This window comes from Siniperca chuatsi, linkage group LG4 (assembly GCF_020085105.1).
Source record: "Siniperca chuatsi isolate FFG_IHB_CAS linkage group LG4, ASM2008510v1, whole genome shotgun sequence".
Taxonomy (NCBI): Eukaryota; Metazoa; Chordata; class Actinopteri; order Centrarchiformes; family Sinipercidae; genus Siniperca; species Siniperca chuatsi.
The window spans coordinates 8088334-8107309 of NC_058045.1; the positions used below are offsets into that span (position 1 = coordinate 8088334).

Sequence of the window (18976 nt, forward strand, 5' to 3'; positions counted from 1 at the left end):
GTTTGCAATAATACAAAACAGACAAAAGCAGCAAATCCTCACACTGGATAAGCTACAAGTTTGTGTGTTGAGGGGGGCTGGAAGAAATTGATTATTGTGTCAGCTTTTGTCCCTTTTTCCCCTTATGCTTTCCTGTTGTGTCCTTGATCTTGTAATTTTACTATGGACAAGAGTGTATCTGACCACTGAGGTCCCTCAGATCTTCTGTGCAGTCATCTAGCTGTTCCTAGGTCAAGGTTGAAAACTAATGGTGATCGTGCTGATGCTGTCGTTGCTCCTCAGCTCTGGAACAGCCTCAAGCAGTCTCAGAGAAGCCAAATCAGTGCAAAACCCATTTGTTTTCTTTGTCTTTCTCGATTTTATTTTGTAGGTTGTACACTTAATTCTCCTTCTGTCTCTTTTATCCACCGCTTTCCCGTTTTCTTCTTCCTATAATAAACTTTATAACCTCTGTGCTGTATAACCTGCTGGCTTGATATTGAACATGAAACCTCAAATAAGACTAACTCATGTTTCTTTTGAATAATGTGGCTCATGCTGCCCTCTTCTGTTACAGAGGCAGATTTAATCTAAATGGCTTAACATTCGCTCACTGCCACATTATGTAATATGAAAACCTTTAGTGACACTGTAGTTATTATTATCTGCTAACCGTTATCAGCTATTAATTCATACGACAAAAATGCTAGACTGAAACTGTACGTGTATAAACGCGAATATTAGCTAGTGCTATTACAATTAATCCGCCATTAACCTTGTTCTCTCATCACTCAGTGCGACTCAAATTAATTATTTAAACTCGCATTTGTCTACTTCTAAAAAAAATTAGATCAATAGCGTCAGTAAATTCAAACAATAGTGGAAATATCGTCGGCTGGATTTACGTAAAGCCGTTATCTAAAACACAGCCTGCGTTCTCTTTGTGGCGGCGGTCTGCGAGCGTTCCATTCATAGCAAGCCAATCAGAGTGGAGGTTACTGGGGTGCTCCATCCAATAGCGGGGCGGGTTGTTGTTTGGCCCTGTTGCGACCGCGGACAGACAGAAGCAAGTGGACCGGTTTGAAGCTAAGCTAATTCAGTCACATTACAGCTGGTTAATTTAGATTTTTGCATTGGTTCCATTTGCAGTACACGCGTGTATCTGTTTTAGAAAAATCCAAGCTACCTGTGAATATTGTAGCTATTGGGCTAACAAGCGAAACCGGGTATTTATTTTGTTAAACCGCTTCTGTCCTGCTAGCTGAATTGGCAGCGGGTTAGGCGCCAGTCCTGTTTGACAACAGCGCTATTCGGTCACGTTCCCGGTGTTGTTGCTTCTAGCTGCAGAGTGAACGCACTAATTTCCATTAAGTGAAGCGGCAAAAAAAGAAACCTCACGATAGCTAAAATAAAGTTAAACATGGCAGAATTCCTGGAAGATCCGTCGGTTCTCACGAAAGATAAGCTAAAGAGTGAGCTTACAGCAAACAATGTGCCACTTCCCAGCGGTGAGCATAAAAAAGAAGTGTATGTGCAGCTGTATCTCAAAAACTTGACCATACTGAACAACAAGAGTCCACCTGCAGACACCTTCTCCAGCGACGAAGAGTTACCTGCTCCCGTGGTGTCCAACAAAAGTCGATCTGGAAGAGTAAGTTGGTGATTTTATTTATTTATTTATGTTGTCAAAATGGATCTTAATTGTTTTTTATTTGTGGATAACTGTGATATAATGTTGTGGTCGTTTGTATGGATTGATAGAACAAGTGTAAGTTGTGACTTGTATGATATTTCAAATCTTTCTGCAGAAAGCTACCAAAAAGACAGACAAGCCTCGCACAGAGGAAGTGGAGGTGACAGATCTCACTGATGAAGATTTAAAACAACAGCTGGCAAAACATGGTGTGGACTCTGGACCTATTGTTGGTGAGTTTCTGGAGGGCTGAGATAAGGAATACATTTATTGGCATTAATAATTAATTTAGCACTTGTGAAAACAATGTAATTCACCTAAATGCAAATGCATGTGTGTTAACCAGTTTATCCAGTTTAACCAGTCATAACACAAATAACAAATTTGGCAATTTATTTGGTTCCAAATAAGTTTTAACTTCAGCTCAACCAACACTGAATGTTTGAGGCCCACGCCAATATTGATATTTTGAGTTTTAAAAATCTAATAAAAATACAACTTTTTTTATATACATAAACATGTTTGGTATGAATCCTTTTAAAGTTGTTTTTTAAAGAATTTTGGCCAGTGGATATGTTATGATCGGGGCATTTTACAATTGACAAATAGACTTGTCTGTGCTCTCTGGATGACAAACTATGTAGACACTGTTTCTGAACTACTTTAAACATATCTTTGGCATTTCAGTACTGCAAATTCATGTTACTGTTTTGTTGACTAACATATACACTCATACCACTCAATATGCAAAATGCTAATATCAGCCAATATATATTGGCCCAGCTGATTTATCTATCTAGTTTGAACTCTCAAATTAGCTATTAAACAAAAATATGATATAGATATTAATATTGGTCCCTGAAGAGGTGCTACATATGTCCAAGTAATCATGTTTAAAAACAAATGACTTAATTGAACAAAAATGTATAAATCCTTCTTGAATTAACGTGCAATGTGTTATATGTAATTTATCCTTTTTACCCCTTCTTCCCCTCCACTCAGCCTCCACCCGAAAGTTGTATGAGAAGAAACTGCAGAAGCTTTTGGACCAGCCTCCAGCTGAACCTGAAACTAATACTGACGTCACAGCTCTCCCCAAGTCAGACAGTAACCAGAATGGCAACACAAATTCTGACCAGTACAGTGACAAGGAAGATGGTGAGCTCTGACCACACATTACTCGTGATCTTTTTAAATTTCACATTACTTACCAAGACAAATAACATGGCCTGAATGTCAGTATGTCTTAAAACGTGTTTTCTTTATTCAGCAAAATTATCCAGACAGTTTGGCAAACCTGCTTCCCTGACTAAATCTTGGAAAAACACTGATTACTGTACTGATATTGCCATGTGTCACTGTTGTTTTTACATTACATGTGTTTTTCAGAGGAGATTGCTGCCCCTGAACCAGAGCCAGTTCCTGTGGTAGAGAAGCCAGTGAGGAGCAGAGGGAAAGCTCCAGTTACCGTTAGAACCAGCAGCAGACGACAAACCAAGGTGAGGCACATTTTGCCATTCCCAACTTAAGAGATAGGAGTATATTTTAAGTTTGTATGAACATGTTTTTATATTACACCGACAGGTGGTGGAAGAAATTATTACTGAAGAAACCCCCAAGAAGGGTGTTGTTGAAGATATCCTTGCCAATGAAATAAGCACACCAACAGGCATCAGGTAACCGTTGATGATAACTTTTCTAGCAATTTATTTATTTATTCTCTCTCCTTGTGTTGAGATGCTCACAAACAAACATGTACTGCTAAATATTCTCTTTGGAAAAACAGATTAACCAAAATGTTAGCCTAAAAGTTGAACATGAAAGAACATCTTTGACCTTTTTAAAAGACTAGTTTGTTTTTTTATATCAAGGTCCACTTGCTACCTTTTTTCCCGGAGCTTTCAGCTGCATTTCACAGCCTTACTCAGCAGTGGTAGCTGGAGGTAGCTGTCACATCCAGTGCCAAAGTCCATCTTTGAACAGAGACAGGGGCTATGACCGAAGCTCCTCTGGGGTTGGTCTTTGGCGTCAGATGTGACAGCGATCTCATGTCAACTGAGCAAATTTAATCTGCTGAAGAAGACCATGAGATGCGGTTGAAAGCTCCAGAAAAGTTAAGATTTGTTTTGTGTGCCTAGCCTAAAAGCTTGATTTTGTTGTTTCCCTGATCAGTGCGACCTGCAGGCGTCCAATCCGAGGGGCGGCTGGTCGACCACTAAAACCAAGTGAATACTGGCTGGATGAGTCCCGTGTGCAGCACAGCGTCCACACTGAGAGCCGCTCGTACTCTGAGTCTTTCTCCAGAGTCGACAGCACCATCTCAAGCAAAGCGCCAACCCGACGAGGCTTCCTGTCTGTGTTGCTCAAGCTCCTGCTCCTTATTGTGGTGGGTGGTTCTCTCTACTATGCCTACCAGAACCTGGATGCCGATCACATCAACACCCTCAAAGGCCTTGTGGACAGCGCCATCGTCCCACTTCAAGGCGTTGTGAACAACGCAGCTACCTACCTGGGCATCAGCAGCAGCGGTGCTACAGAGAGCGCCGAAAAGTAAAGACCCTCAGTTGTCTCTCGCCATGCCCACGTCACCTCCCTGCCGCCTGCCACAGCACACCACAACTCAAGCATAAACTTGGCTCACCTCTTCTTTATACCTACATGGTTGGACAAAGGACACAGATTTAATTGGAACGATAAACTTTCTCCTCTACAGACTCCAGCTTTCCTCCCACCACAAGAGGAAACAGTAGCTTCTGGATAACAATGTTTTGTGGCAGTCAGAGACTCATTTTAATATTGGTTTTAATCTGTGAATTGTTTGTGTCTTTGTGTGTATTTAACCCTTCTATGTAGAAACAAGTGCAGAATGGAGAGGCCAGTTTATCCATGCATGGTTGTAGTTTTTGAAGGTCATACTGTAGTTTCTAACTCTCTGTGCCAGGTGTTTTTCTGATGGTGAAGTGCCTGGACACTTAGCACTTAGTGCCCTCCCATTTTCAAGCACAAAGCAGTGCTACTACTAATACCAGAATGTCTACATGTTTCTGTATGAATTTCAAAATTTGCTCTGTAGCTATAGCTAGATAGTGATTCATTATTTCTATGGTGCTCAGGTCGATTTAGATCAAATTTTTTAATGTGGTCTGTGCTGGGAGGAGAAGCTTGGTGTAGTCAGGTCACGTCACTGTATGAGGAAATTCCGCCCACGTTCAGGTTGAGGTATAAAACATTTTTTCAGTGGCTGACCACTGTTTGAATCATTGTATTTGAGGCTCTATGATTATGACTAAAATGATAATTCTAGCCTCTTTGTATTGTAATCATGATTTTTACTGTCAATGGATTGAGGAAGAAAATTTACTTTTATCGACATCCTCATCAGTTTACAAACACAATTCTAAATGACACACCTTTTTAGTATTGATTATCTACCATTTATTTGACAAATACACATTAAGGAAACTCAAATTGGAGTGTTCGATCATAGGTTATTGATTTTCCCAGCCCTACCAGTGTGCCCATTTGAGTTTACATGCTTTGGGTTTTAGTGCTCTGTTGTGCTATTTTTGTTTTGTTTTTTTAAATTAGATTTCTGATCCTTCAGTCCTATATGCAGGATTGGCTGTTGCAGTGCACCCACATAGCCCACCTCACTGACTGCATGTGTCCAGACATGACAGATCTGCAAAGAAGACACATGGAGAAAGTTAATCCTTTTGGAGACAGTTAATAATCAATTTATTCTCTTCAGAACTCTTGACTACTTCTGCCTGTGCAAATTACCACAATTAAGACGCTGTAGGTTACTCTGGAGAGCGGTTGTTTATCCGCTGGGAGGGAGGATGCATTCACTGGAGGTGGTGTTGGGGTGGGAAGATTTCTGGGGCATCTTTGTTTCTATTTTGATATTTTTCTAAAGTGGCGTGTTCAACTTTTTATAGCACATTTTAAGGTAACATTTGAAAGCAATATGTTATACATGCAAGTGATACTGTATCTTAAATCTGAACCTTGGGGACTAACAAGTGATTCATCATCAGGCAGCTCTCCCACAATGGACAGAAACGACTGGGGTTATGTGGGTAAGGATTTTTAATCTGTTTATTTATGATAATGTAGGCAGTGTATCATAAAATAAACTTGGTTATTACCAGATTTGTATTTCTTTTTCTTCTGTTGCGCTGTCTGGGCACTTTTTTTTTTTTTTTTTTTTTTTAAGAGCAAGACCAGTATTTTTGTATGTTTTAACCAATTTATCACGACACACGTATACATCGCCAATTACCATTTCCCCATCCCCAAGTAATCCATACTTTTTTTAGGATTTTTTAAAAAGTTTAATATTCTTCAGGCAACCATTGCTTCCCATGCATTTTAATGTGGACAGGATAGTAAACTTGCAAATAGGACGTTATCACAGAGAACATCATGGCACAGTCACAATCATTATGGTTTAATGAATCACATTTCAATGTGTTTTAAAGTGGACCTGGTGTTCATTAAGGGGCATAACGTTGCTATCTCAAGCAAGTTTTAAATCTAAGTAGATTTGATTGAACACCTTAAGAAACTGAATGGAAAATAACAGACGTGCACACATCCTTAAAATAGTATGGTCTATTAATAGCAAGGAAAAGGCCAGAGCATATAATTTAATATAAAAAGTTGAAGTGTGTACTGAAGACGGAAACCGCGACGGTGCGGGCGGGCGGGGCTCTCGAAATGGACCGCTTGCAGTTCGGAAAGAACAAAACCAGCGGGAGAGCGGGGGAGGGAATCGAACGTCTCAATGTCTTGAGGGGGAAAACCATTGAAACCAACATTATTTACGTTGCTACAGAGGGTGGCAACAACGTTAGCGATATTAATGTTAGCTGAATACAACTCAACGCTACGTGACTTCACAACAATACATTCGTTTTACACACGTCTTACATTGGTTTCCCGTAGTCGACTACACTGACACCTGAGGGTTTAACGTAACGGAAGCAAGTAACAATGTAGACTTTATAAGCTAAACGCTAGCTCACGTAGCAGTAACGTTAGCTTGCCAGCCGTTGGAAAAGGCGACTTGAATATGTAAAGATGCTTCACCAGAAGGAGAGTTTCAATTAACCTTTTCTTACCGTGCTAAATTTCTTTCTTTTCTCGTGGCCTCCATACACCTGAATGTGTACCTAACGTTAATGTGACAGCTTGACTAGGTATAGTAATTCCCTTCAGCGGCCCGCTGTTCTCCCTGTCGGAGGTCGAAGAAGCAACGTTAGGTCCTGGCTTCTACGGAGGACACCAGCCCAGATTGGCAGCCGCTGCTGCGCATAGCAGGATTGGATACACACCCTTCTATGTGTCCACTGTTTGTAGTGAATTTAAAGTGGACTTACACTTCAAGTCTCTTTTCCCCTCCTAAAGTGTCTTGCAGACTTTCTCCAGATTTCAGTTTTTGTTTTAGCTGACCACCTCTGTAAACTTGAGAACTTTTTTCTTAATCCACACAAGAGCACCAGCTGTTACATCTTTCCATCTCACACATTGCCTGGCCTTCCTGGATGCTGCAAAGTGGTCTCACCTGGGGTCCTACAACGTGAATGTTTTTTGCATTTTTTAACACCATAAAATGATAATGTTTTACTTTTTTTGTCCCATTCAGAATATCCTCTGAAACCTTACTAAGGCCACGAGACACTAAATTGAGACCCTAATTATTTATATTCTTTCTTGTGTGTTGGCAGTTCCTGACTGCAGTCAATTTCACTGGAACTTCTGGACTTGGCCAGACTTTGGAGTGGCCTAGTCAAAGTCCTGACCTGAATCCTATTGAGATGCTGTGGCATGACCTTAAAAAGGCAGTTCATGCTCGAAAACCCTCCAATGTGGCTGAATTACAACAATTCTCCAAAGATGAGTGGGCCAAAATTCCTCCATAGCGCTGTAAAAGACTCATTGCAAGTTATCGCAAAGGCTTGATTGCAGTTGTTGCTGCTAAGGGTGGCCCAACCAGTTATTAGGTTTAGGGGGCAATCACTATTTCACACAGGGCCATGTAGGTTTGGATTTTGTTTTCCCTTAATAATAACAACTTTCATTTAAAAACTGCATTCTGTGTTTACTTGTATTATCTTTGACTAATATTTAAATTTGTTTGATGATCTGAAACATTTAAGTGTGACAAACATGCAAAAAAATAAGAAATCAGGAAGGGGGCAAACACTTTTGCACATCACTGTAAATACAGACTAATTTCACATTTTGAAGACATTTAGTAAGGAACTTTTTCATAAGTGAGGTGGACAACATGAAAGGCTGATTGTTAACAAATACTAATAGCCAATATGTATTTAATACAAGGCTAATAGCAATATTGAGTGTAGCTGTCCTTCACAGCTAATCAAATGTCTGGCTTGTCTGGACATTTTACTGTTTTCTCCCTGCAGTGGTTGGGCTCTAAGATTGTGTCTCCCACTGCTGGTTCAGTGGTGTCTGCTTGACTCAGTAGTCTTGAGTGTCCTCAAGATGCTCAGATCCAAGGGTGAGTAAATGACTGACCCTCAAAACCTGTTGTCTGCGGTAACACTGCCTAAATTAGATACTCTCCCACCCCCAGCAGCTCCCTGTCTCTGCAGTTGGAAGTGCTGGAGTAATTTTCATGTGAAACAGTCAGCTCAGCCAAAACACTGCAGTGGCCCTTCACTGGACCTTAACCAGTGCAGAGACGCTATGAAGCAGGCATTTATTTGCAACTCCAAGTGTAACATCAAGTATGAAAAACAGATTTGATATTTTCTATGTGGGTTTGCACAAAAGGCACAGTGGTATGTGGAACTAATTTTCTTTATAATGTAACTGGAAATATAGGTGTTGTTGTAGGTGAACATTGTACCAGCTGACTGAGGTGACCCTTGGAGTGCCAAACTGAGACTTTGTAGGGGATGGAGAGGCTTAGTCAATTAAATCCAGTAGGCTGCAGCCTGACAGAACAGCAGGAAGAGGAGCGGGCACACAGTACAGCACACCAAGGGTGAGTCTTACTGTAGTGTTGGAGAAGGGACAAGAAATTTACACTCAAAGTAACTGGACCCTCAAGACAACAGGTGAACAGCCATGATTTTCATTGTTATGTGGAAATTTGAAATATATGTAGGAGGCGGATAGATTCAGACTGGATTTGGTTGGATGTTGGTTTGTTTGCACTAAATGTGGGGGAAGTTGGGGCATGTTGTTTCCTTGACTTGTAGTTTTATCTGGGACCTTGTGGCTCATCAAATAATTACCAAGATAAATGGAAGGGAAGTTATTACATGTTGAAAAATAACAAAGTTAAATGTTTAACACCATGTATTTCCCTATATTAGTAGTAGTAGTAGTATTAGTAGTAATACTGAAATTGACTGTATACACTTAATGAATGTTTTTAGATTACATTTTTCAAGTGTGTGGTGTGTGGTCTGCCATCTGTACTGCACGCTGTCTGCGTTCAAGTTCAAGCCCCCCCGCCCCATGACCTTGCAGGCTAAGCCACCTCATTAACCGCTCATGTTTACATGCTTTGAGTGTGCAACGCTTTCTCTTGGTAAACCAGTTTCACTCAGGGCGAATGAATGGACAGTTTACCAATGCACCTTCAATGGGACTTTATCCTCCTGCAGAGATGGCAAATTGTGAGAGAGATGGCTATTTTTTGGAGATTGTGGTTCACAACAACATGATTTATTTCAGGACTGGTTCATTGACATCTTGTAACATAATCTAGTTTATATTCCGAACACAACTGTTAATTGCAAGCAGTAATGTCAGTAGTAGAGACAATGTAGTGCCTCATGTACTACAGTATGTACAATCTGCAGCATAAAGTTAAAACAATTCCCAGATGTGCAATGTGTGTTCAGTGGCAGCTAGCTCATACATAATTCAGATTTCTGCCTATTATTATTTAACATTGGCAATATCATAACTGTAATATAAGATAATGCATTATACTGTAACATGATTTGTAAACTGCATCTTACACTGTATATGATAGAAGTAATTTGTTATTGTTCTTTAGAGACATCCTATTAGACACAAGGTTAATGTTCATCTGTAGTTCAGGTGGAGCAGATGGTGGCAGCGTTAAGGGATTACAGTAACTCCTTTTACAGTCTGCAGTCAGTCAGTGAAGTTCGGCATCCGATTATAGTGGTCCGTCCTCCATTTTGGGAGGAGGGTGGAGGCAGAGGAGAGGAGCCGGCTCTGAGTCACATGTGCTCTGTGCTACCGCTGCAGCTGACCGGATACCTGCCTCGGCTGTCTGGACTGCACAAACAGTGACTGTGGGAGGTGTTGTGGATGCAGGGGCTACGCAGCTCTGTGAGAACACACCTTAGGTATCCATTCAGTTTGCCATGCTGATTACATGTTGGTATTTATACCTCGCAGCTCGGAGCATCGCAGAAAAATGCAAGTATTGCTGATGTTTTTGTGTCTGGCCGCGTGCCTTTTCAAGGTGAACTCTGCAGAAGGATAATGTGTGGCACGCAGCTCAGTCAGTGTGTTTTCTTTTTTTCTTGTAATGGGTCTAGATGTCAGAGAAGTCTTGCTTTCATTAGTGCTACTGAGATAAATGTCAGGCTCAATTTGTAATCCCTCTACACTCAGAATATAACAAGCTACGTCCTTAATGCAGTATTTATTAATACTGCTTTCTGGATGTAGGACTGTTTCCCTCAGTTGTGTCTGTGTATAGTGTTTGTCACTTGTCTGCAGTCAACATGTTTCCTGACCAGGAACACTCATCTCTTCCTCCTCCCTCCCCTTCTTCAATTTTACACTCCTCAGCACTGAGAATGGCCTCAATTCTGCAGAAGCTGATCACCCCGCTGTTCAGTGGTCCTCCTGAACCCCCCAGGAATAAAGTGACAGTGGTGGGCGTAGGCCAGGTTGGCATGGCCTGTGCTGTCAGCATCCTGCTCAGGGTAAGAGCCCCACTGGTTTTGCCTCTGCTCAGATTACCTCCTTCCTTCCTGCTGGTGTCACAGGACAGGGTAATACCCAGGATCCTCCTAGACTGACACCGGATTACTGATCTCTTGGTGTCTGGTCTGGCTGTTATCCCTTCACTGTCCTTGGTAAGATGTGGTGACAATGACAGTATAATGTAGTTGTCCCCCAAAGGGAACACCTACAATGACTTTCTAATAAAGCAGTTCAGCCTGGCTTTTCTTCTTCAGCTGAAGAAAAGTTCAGCAGCTTTCTGGCTGTACAGTAATAATAGCAGCAAGTTTACCTTATGGATTGACTCCACAGTGAGAAATCTCTTTATCTAAATTTTAACCCTCATTATACTGTATGTGAAGCAGGTCACTGTTTGCACAGTATCCAAAAATAGGGATAGGTAAATATAATTGAATTGAGTTTGAGAAAGTTGTGAGACTGAGCCATCCAGTTTTACATCGATCCTGCAGTAAAATAATATTATTTCAGTCATTAGGCTTAATTTACGCTCTATGTATAATTGAATGTCATCTGTGTAATAGTGGTATGAAAACGCAGCCACAGCAATATATAATGTGGCCTTATGGGAGAACATACATGCAGACAACTAGTTTAAAATGATGTGCCAGATGGAGGCCATACTACAACAGCGGGTCAGGTATATCTTTAGTCCCTAAAAACAAACAGCTTGAACCTCTTTAATGAGGTTGTTTCAACTTGTAACCCCAACAGCAAAAACAGGCATGTTGCTGAATGAGTGAACTATGAGGGGAAGCAGTGTCGGTGTGAGTTGTTCTGAACTTCCCTGATGTGTGCAGGAGCTGGCTGATGAACTCGCCCTGGTGGATGTGATGGAGGACAAGCTGAAAGGAGAGATGATGGACCTGCAGCACGGCAGCCTCTTCCTCAAAACCCCCAAAATAGTCGCAGACAAAGGCAAGCTTACACCTCAGACATGCCAAGAAACTCAATCTTAGAGCTCAGTCTTAGTTTGATAAACACAGTTCAGGTATTTGCAAGGTGCAGCTAACTGGAAAGCATTGTGACCAAACCATTTTTGTCCCTATTGGCATTGAAAATAGCTCTGTTGAAATTTGAATCTCTGATTATCTAAATATACCTGGGTCATCTGAAAGTGAGGACAGAGTTTTTGCCCTCTAAATAATTATGGCAAATCTACTCTCCTCTTTCTCCGTGTCTCTTAGACTACTCTGTGACAGCAAACTCCCGCATCGTGGTGGTGACAGCTGGAGTCCGTCAGCAGGAGGGAGAGAGCAGGCTGAACCTCGTCCAGAGAAACGTCAACATCTTTAAGCACATTGTCCCTCAGATCGTCAGATACAGCCCCGACTGCATCATCATTGTGGTTTCCAACCCAGGTACTGTCAAACACACATTTCTTTTCTTTCTTTTCCCTCACATACAGACATACAGTATTCCCCTTCTAATAACAACACTCTTCAACAGTTGATGTGCTGACTTATGTAACCTGGAAACTGAGCGGCCTTCCCAAGCACCGCGTCATCGGCAGCGGCACCAACTTGGACTCGGCACGTTTCCGCTTTCTGATGGCCGACAAACTGGGAATCCACGCCAGCAGCTTCAATGGCTGGATCCTGGGGGAACATGGAGACACCAGCGGTGAGCGAGTGAAAAGAAATATCACAATGTGTTACTGACAAACGATAGTGCAGATTATGACTGTGCGATGTGTGTTGTATGTGGTTGATGGTATCAACATGTGTTTTAGTGCCTGTGTGGAGTGGAACAAACGTGGCTGGAGTCAACCTGCAGACGTTAAACCCGGACATCGGCACCGACTGCGACGATGAGAACTGGAAGGAAACCCACAAGATGGTGGTGGACAGGTAGGCCAGAGTTCACTTGCTCACATTTTCTTGAGCAATGGTGTGGTGTTTTTTATTAGCCTTGTTGAGTGGGGCGTTGATTCAGTATTGTTGTTTGACACCTCTCCATGTAATCGTACTGTGACAAAGTATTCATATCTATATATTTTGGTTCACTGTTCTCATGTCTAAATGAATGATAACATTACAATAAGCTCAGATTTGATCAACTAACTAATAAATCCAAACATTAAACAGTCTGATAACGTGGTTTTTGTTGTCTTGTGTCTCTCAGTGCCTACGAGGTGATCAAACTGAAGGGTTACACGAACTGGGCCATCGGTCTGAGTGTAGCAGACCTGACAGAAAGCCTCATGAGGAACATGAACAGGATTCATCCTGTTTCCACCATGGTGCAGGTAAAGGCTGCTTACACACAGATTCATTTTCACATACATTTTAGACACAGCCTGAAATTAACTGAAGTTATGCATACACATATCCAGTTTGTACATAAACCAAAAGCTATGTAGCATTGTCTGAAACAGTTTAGGGCCATGCACTAAATTACTTTAATGTTACTTTTTTTAAAGCATTTTAGCACACGTTCGTTATTTTTGATTTATTGGAAGAAATGTCAGCAAAGATGGTTTTTAAATTGTATAAATTAGAATTTTTCATGCTCATTTTGAGGTGTTGAAGTCAACATTTTTAATTTGTAAGCCAAAATCTGAAACGGGTTATGATTGAAGCTGATTAAAATACAATTTTGAAAGCGATTATGTATTTTAAATTTTAAATATAAATTCCAGTTCCAGTTTTACATATTCAAGCTTAGTTTTGTGAAATCAGATTGAGCTCTCAGTGACAAACCTTTACTTTAGTCAGCAGCATTGACATAGACAGACATCAATATAATATTATATATATAATATTATATATATAAGGATCTTTTGTTCACTGGGTGTCACATTGAAATTAAAATTGAGGCTTGCAAATTATTATTTTTTGGTTCAGCCTTTTTAAATATGAGCATAAGAATTTAAATATTCTCTCTGCTGACACTTGTCTCTGTTTTTGAGATGTGTATTCTCATACAGACAGTAAAGGTTGTTGTTCACTGTGTACAGGGTATGTATGAAATCAGTGACGAGGTGTATCTGAGTCTGCCCTGCGTGCTGAACAGCGGAGGTGTGGCCAGCGTAGTCAACATGACCCTGACAGATGACGAGGTGGCCCAACTGCAGGCCAGTGCCAACACGCTGTGGGACATCCAGAAGGACCTGCAGGACATCTAACTGAACAGCAGGGGGTGCTGTACCTTCCCGACTGGTCACCATCTACAGTATTATCACTCTGCAGTCACTAAACACCAAACAGCTCCATCTTCCACACCTTCAACCCACTGCCCTCTGTAGATTAACAGGCGTATGGGAGTTTAATCATCCCGTCAGATTTAGCTGTAGGTGTCAGTTTGCATACTTCTGCTCGCTGGAGACCAAATGTGACATCACCAGAGTGAGATGCTTCTCTGACTCATTTGTCCTCGACTGTGTTGCAGTGTGGAGACCACTCATGTTGCTTTGATGTTTAATAAAGGAAGTTTGTTGTTGCTTAAACAGGAAGTGCATGTGTTCAGTTATTCAGTGGTAAATTAAAAAAAAAAACATTTAAAACTTGAACCAGCTTTTGGTCGAAATGAGCATCAAGTAGAGAGGTGTACTGAACGCTGACATAGATGTAGGGGGAAAAAGTTAGAGAAAGAAAGATGATATTTCCTCTCCTAAATCTTCCTCCCACAGTTATCAGATCTGACATTTCTGGTCAACTTTAAACAAATAAAGTAAACAAATAAAGAATGGGCTGGTGTCAGAATATCACCACGGGTTGTGAAGCAGGAAACCCAGAAAATCTCAGTGAACAGAGGTTCACTTCTGTTTTTTTGTAGATACTTTAATGTACAAGTGACAGGATCTTTGTTTGAGTGGATTTTTCATGTTGCATTTGGTGGACTTCTTTTACTGCTATTTTTTCTGCTTTTACAGAAAATAGTTTATATTATAATAATAGTTTAGCATACACAAATTTATTTTTATTCTGATTTACGTCAGTCTAAAAAAAAAACAAGATTAAAACTCTTCTACATCTCAACTGGTAACCTTTGTTTGACCCAGTCACAGCTGGTTCAGGCTGCCATTTCCAATAAAACTCATTGGGCCACCTCTCTCAGTGACCTCGGTGTAGACAGTGTGATGATGAATGGCTGAATGGTGTTTAGCATGGTGTTAATCACTGTGTGGTGTGAATGACTTAATTGTTGCCCCAAGCTGACGCTGACTTTTTAAAATATCTTAATTGATAACAAGTTTTCCGACTGTAAAAGGAAATCCCTCCATGTTGAACACACATACTGGATTCTTCAAGTTCAGTTAAGGAGAAGAAAATAAAAACACTTCAGTCCAGCAATAAATAAACACATGGCTCAGACTTGAACAAGGCAAGGGAATTTGATTTATATAGCACGTTTAATTACAAGTTAACCCAAACAGCAACAAGTAACACACAAAAACATAATAAATACAAGAAAATGCAACAGTAAAAAAAGAAAACACTTCACAAATAGTTCAAATTCAGCTCGTCTGGGTAACTAAGTGGATTGCCTCCACCTGAGGAAGAAAACAGATTAAATTTGTTCAGTTGATGGTGAGGCTGAGTGTCTGTGATAACTTTCAGGGTTTTTATCTTCTTCCACAGCTCGCTGCAGAAGCTCCAGAAGAATGGAGGACTTAGACAATCCAAGTCCATCACTGCTCTGGTTGTGAGTCACTGCAGAGACGCAGAGCAAAGACATTTGAAAAGGAAACAAGAAACTGCACAATAAGATATAAGATCAGCCTGAAGTGAGGTAAATAAGTCCTGGTATCAAACTGATACCACTTTATGACAATGAACTCTTTCTAAAGTGTTTATAAGTCCATGTCTTTACTAACTATTGGCTTTATTAAAGGTTAATGAATAATTTACGAATACTGATAATCAGTTACAGTATAAGCCATTAATAAGAGCAACTTTTGGGTAGCTAGGCTGTGAAACATCCCTCTTTCTGATGGGGCATTAATAGTCAAGTCTGCCGTTATAAAAGTCAATAAGTTGTTTTAAAAAACTAATAAAACATCAATTCTGCAGTTAAACGTGTTAATAAAGTTATTTATAAATGGGCATGAGTTCTCTAATAAGCTAAAGTTAAACCAAACATTAGTAAGTCCTCTGCAACTAAACAGTGGTGGAGGAAGTATTCAGATCCTTTGCTAAGTTAAAGTACTAACACCACACGGTGAAAATTTTTACAAGTTACAAGTAAAAGTCCTGCATTGAAAATGTTACTTAACAAAAAGCATGTAAGTATAATCATGAAAATGTACTTAAAGTATTAAAAGTAAAAGTATTCAATGCAGAAAAATGTCCCCTGTGACTGATACACTATTATATATCATATCATTAGATTATTATTACTCGTGCATTCATGTAAAAACAGGATTTTACTGTTGTAGCTGGTTGAGGTGGAGCTCATTGTTATGTAGGACTAAGTAATCCATTCGATTCATTGTCTGGTTTGTAAAACTTCAGAAATTAGAGACACCTTCACTGTGTTTTGCCCAACCGGTAGTACAAACCTCGAAATTATTAAAATAATGAAAAGGAAAAGCAGCAAATCCTCACATTTGAAAAGACTCAAGTAAAGTACAAGTACCTCACATTGGTACTTAAGTACAGTACTTTTGTAAATGTGTTTAGTCAAATTCCACCACTGCAGCTAAAAATGTAAATAAGTCATTGATTAACGTTTTTGTTTTTTTGTTTTTGTTTTTTTTTTACAATAATCTAAGTCTGCAGTGGTAATGTTAATAAATAGTTGTTACATTAATTATGGTCCAGTTGGTCTGCAGCTCAAAAACAAAGCGTCAGCACCAGCTAGAGAGAGATTGTAATCAATAATGGCTTATATCTCATTTAAAAAAGCATTAGTAAATAATGTATTAACCATTAATAAAGTCATTAGTTACAACTTGTAAGCCCTAGAAAGACGTACAAGCTTTTAAGAGCCAACACTAATACTGCACCACTGCTTATATAACTACTTTGTTTTTATTTTATACCGTTAGCTGCAGAGCATCACATACCACACTCACCTAAATGTGAAGTGTCTGCCTGCTCTCTGCCGCTGCGCTCCAACACTGAGCGATGTCCCGCTGTGAAACATCAACATTCAACACTTGTTTGCTCTCCATTTCACAACAACAGCTCAAAACTAGCAAATTCTACAATTTTAAATCTTCTCTGCAAATTCTTACGTGCTCCTTTGAGGTATAAGATGGCCTGAGGAGTCCAGTTTCTCCACTGAAAAGTGGTGAAAAAGACGAAAAAGTTTATCTCATAATTATATGTCTTAACACATTTGATTAAATTCACCTTAAATATGGAAGAGAAAAATCCACTTTCACCCACCTGTGGTGCACCCCAACACTGGGTAAGTAATGTCACCACAAGCGACGTGACTACTAGAGACATTGTTGAACCCTGTAATGACATTAAGTTTAATTAAAATTAACACTAATACTACTAATAATAATAAAATAGAAGACCATTTAATACAAAATAGTTTATAACACTATAATGTAGTTGTAAGCAGATATAAGGACATTTTAAGTGTTTATTAATCTTCAGTATTTGTCAATAACTACAACTTCTCTTTTGAAGACATATTTTTGTATTATTTTTATATATTTTTTATTATGTCTTCAAGTGTATTTTACTATATTGTCATTCATTGTCTGTTTATACACCAACATCCACTTATGGGTGTCCACAAGAAGAGTTTATAATGATAAACTCTTATTTCTGCTTACAACTACATTACAGTTTGTTATACAATGTTTATATATATATATATGCTTATAGGTGTTAAATAGGGGGACTTAGAGGAAAGTGTTACTGTTTAAATTTACGTTTTAATTATAACACAATCTAAAAGTGAAGTAAAATTTTAATTCATCTCTGATTTCTCTGATATTTTAAGAAAAAGTAAAATAGTTCAAACACTGACAAAATACAACCACCACTACTACTACTAATAATAATAATAATAATAATAATAATGATAATAATAATAATAGCTTACCGTTAATTTTATTTGTTATGCTCTCCTGCAGGCTGCAGCTTCGTCCTCGTCTGTCACTGCTGTTACATTATAGTAAAAAACAAAGCAAACCTCCTCATTATACAGCGTCCGTGATGAGGGTGACAGGTAGCTTAATTACGTCTCACGTTATATTTCAATTAACAAGAGTGACAGGTGCTGTTAAAACTGCCACTGCTAATTAATCACAGACACGCGAGACAAGTTTAAACTTTTAGGAGCAGTGAGTCACAGGGTCACTGCGTCATGACGAGACCGGTGAGATTTATATGAATGAAGCTGATGTGATGACAGCGTGTCAGTGAGTATGTGGGTGTAAACACCTGCATGAGGCCTGTGGCTCAGGAGTGTGAAAAACAGTTCAAGTTAGTGAATGAAGTGTTGATGCTTTACATAAAAAGCTGCCAGTAAAAGTTAGTTTATATGTCTTTCTCTCTTCCGGTGCAGTAGGAAATAACTAATGTGCCCATTTCAACTTAGAATTAAAAGTAATAGTTATTATTTGCTTTCTTGCCATGAGGTAGCTAACTATCATATAAATGAGAATTCTGACACCACTCAAACATTTGTATGGTAAATATGAAGCTAGCGCCAGCAGCCGGTTAGCTTAGCAGAAAGACTGGAAACAGTGGGAAACAGTGGGAAACAGCTAGCATGGCTCTGTCCAACGGCAACAAAATCCTCCTACCAGCACCTCTAAAATTCACCAATTAACATGTTACCATCCATAGAGTGTATATTTTACATCTCGTTTGTTTAATCCGTACACAACAAAACAAAAGTTTTGTGGAGAGGGGGGGGGGGGTTAAATCACTGCTGATTGCCTAGCAACCTCACCGTGACGACACCACACCAGGAAATTACTGCGCCCAGCCCATAGCCTGTACAAAACAATTAGCCGAATTAAAAAGTGATTGACAACTGGTTCAGGCGGCAAATTAGTTTTTGATTAACAGATTGTAAGCCTCTGACTGGACAAATTAAAAAATGATTGACAGTTACCCCTCCCACTCAGTCTGCGGTCTGCAGAGATACCATACTCAAATACAAGGAAGCACATACCACAACCTGTCGTTTTTACACTTCGGTTTTTGTACTGAATAAACAAATGACGTATAACGTGTTAATTAGTGAGCTTTAGAGGTTATGGTAGGTTGATTTTGTTACCTTTGGACAGAGCCAGGCTAGCTGTTTCCCCCTGTTTCCAGTCTTGATGCTAAGCTAAGCTAACCAGCTGCTGGCAGCAGTACCAATCTTCTTATCTAACTCTCGGCAAGAAAGTGAAGGAGA

General features: G+C 39.7%; 3 protein-coding genes across 8 annotated transcripts; 2 read left to right on the forward strand and 1 right to left on the reverse strand.

The window, feature by feature from the left end:
• Window positions 1-957: 957 nt before the first annotated feature.
• tmpob (thymopoietin b) lies at window positions 958-5827 on the forward strand. The gene is made up of 6 exons (XM_044193727.1): window positions 958-1630; window positions 1788-1905; window positions 2675-2830; window positions 3062-3171; window positions 3257-3348; window positions 3845-5827. The coding sequence occupies exons 1-6, from the start codon at window positions 1400-1402 to the stop codon at window positions 4224-4226; spliced, it is 1089 nt and encodes a 362-aa protein (XP_044049662.1). The 5' UTR covers window positions 958-1399; the 3' UTR covers window positions 4227-5827.
• Window positions 5828-7846: 2019 nt separating this feature from the next.
• On the forward strand, window positions 7847-14108 carry ldhbb (lactate dehydrogenase Bb). 6 transcript variants are annotated; one of them, XM_044193060.1, is made up of 8 exons: window positions 7847-8201; window positions 10487-10623; window positions 11461-11578; window positions 11848-12021; window positions 12110-12283; window positions 12393-12510; window positions 12785-12908; window positions 13620-14108. In XM_044193060.1, exons 1-8 carry the CDS (start codon window positions 8186-8188, stop codon window positions 13785-13787), a joined length of 1029 nt encoding a protein of 342 aa, XP_044048995.1. In that variant the 5' UTR covers window positions 7847-8185; the 3' UTR covers window positions 13788-14108. The 6 variants fall into 6 exon arrangements, with proteins under 6 accessions (XP_044048995.1, XP_044048996.1, XP_044048998.1 ...); XM_044193061.1 differs by lacking the exon at window positions 7847-8201 and adding an exon at window positions 8242-8763; XM_044193063.1 differs by lacking the exon at window positions 7847-8201 and adding an exon at window positions 8242-8690.
• Window positions 14109-14977: 869 nt separating this feature from the next.
• On the reverse strand, window positions 14978-18359 carry LOC122874756 (spexin prohormone 1-like). The gene is made up of 5 exons (XM_044193066.1): window positions 17669-18359; window positions 16996-17067; window positions 16842-16887; window positions 16680-16739; window positions 14978-15315 (listed from the first exon to the last, which is right to left on the reverse strand). The coding sequence occupies exons 2-5, from the start codon at window positions 17056-17058 to the stop codon at window positions 15173-15175; spliced, it is 312 nt and encodes a 103-aa protein (XP_044049001.1). The 5' UTR covers window positions 17059-17067; window positions 17669-18359; the 3' UTR covers window positions 14978-15172.
• Between the last annotated feature and the right edge of the window lie 617 nt (window positions 18360-18976).

Coding starts and splice junctions, on each gene's coding strand:
- tmpob (XM_044193727.1), top strand. CDS start 1,400: ATGGCAGAATTCCTGGAAGATCCGTCGGTTCTCACGAAAGATAAGCTA. Junction 1,631..1,787: donor ACAAAAGTCGATCTGGAAGA/GTAAGTTGGTGA, acceptor ATCTTTCTGCAG/AAAGCTACCAAAAAGACAGA. Junction 3,349..3,844: donor AGCACACCAACAGGCATCAG/GTAACCGTTGAT, acceptor TTCCCTGATCAG/TGCGACCTGCAGGCGTCCAA.
- ldhbb (XM_044193057.1), top strand. CDS start 10,420: ATGTTTCCTGACCAGGAACACTCATCTCTTCCTCCTCCCTCCCCTTCT. Junction 10,624..11,460: donor CTGTCAGCATCCTGCTCAGG/GTAAGAGCCCCA, acceptor TGATGTGTGCAG/GAGCTGGCTGATGAACTCGC. Junction 12,284..12,392: donor GGAACATGGAGACACCAGCG/GTGAGCGAGTGA, acceptor CATGTGTTTTAG/TGCCTGTGTGGAGTGGAACA.
- LOC122874756 (XM_044193066.1), bottom strand. CDS start 17,058: ATGTCTCTAGTAGTCACGTCGCTTGTGGTGACATTACTTACCCAGTGT. Junction 16,888..16,995: donor AGTGTTGGGGTGCACCACAG/GTGGGTGAAAGT, acceptor ACCACTTTTCAG/TGGAGAAACTGGACTCCTCA. Junction 15,316..16,679: donor GGCAGACACTTCACATTTAG/GTGAGTGTGGTA, acceptor GCGTCTCTGCAG/TGACTCACAACCAGAGCAGT.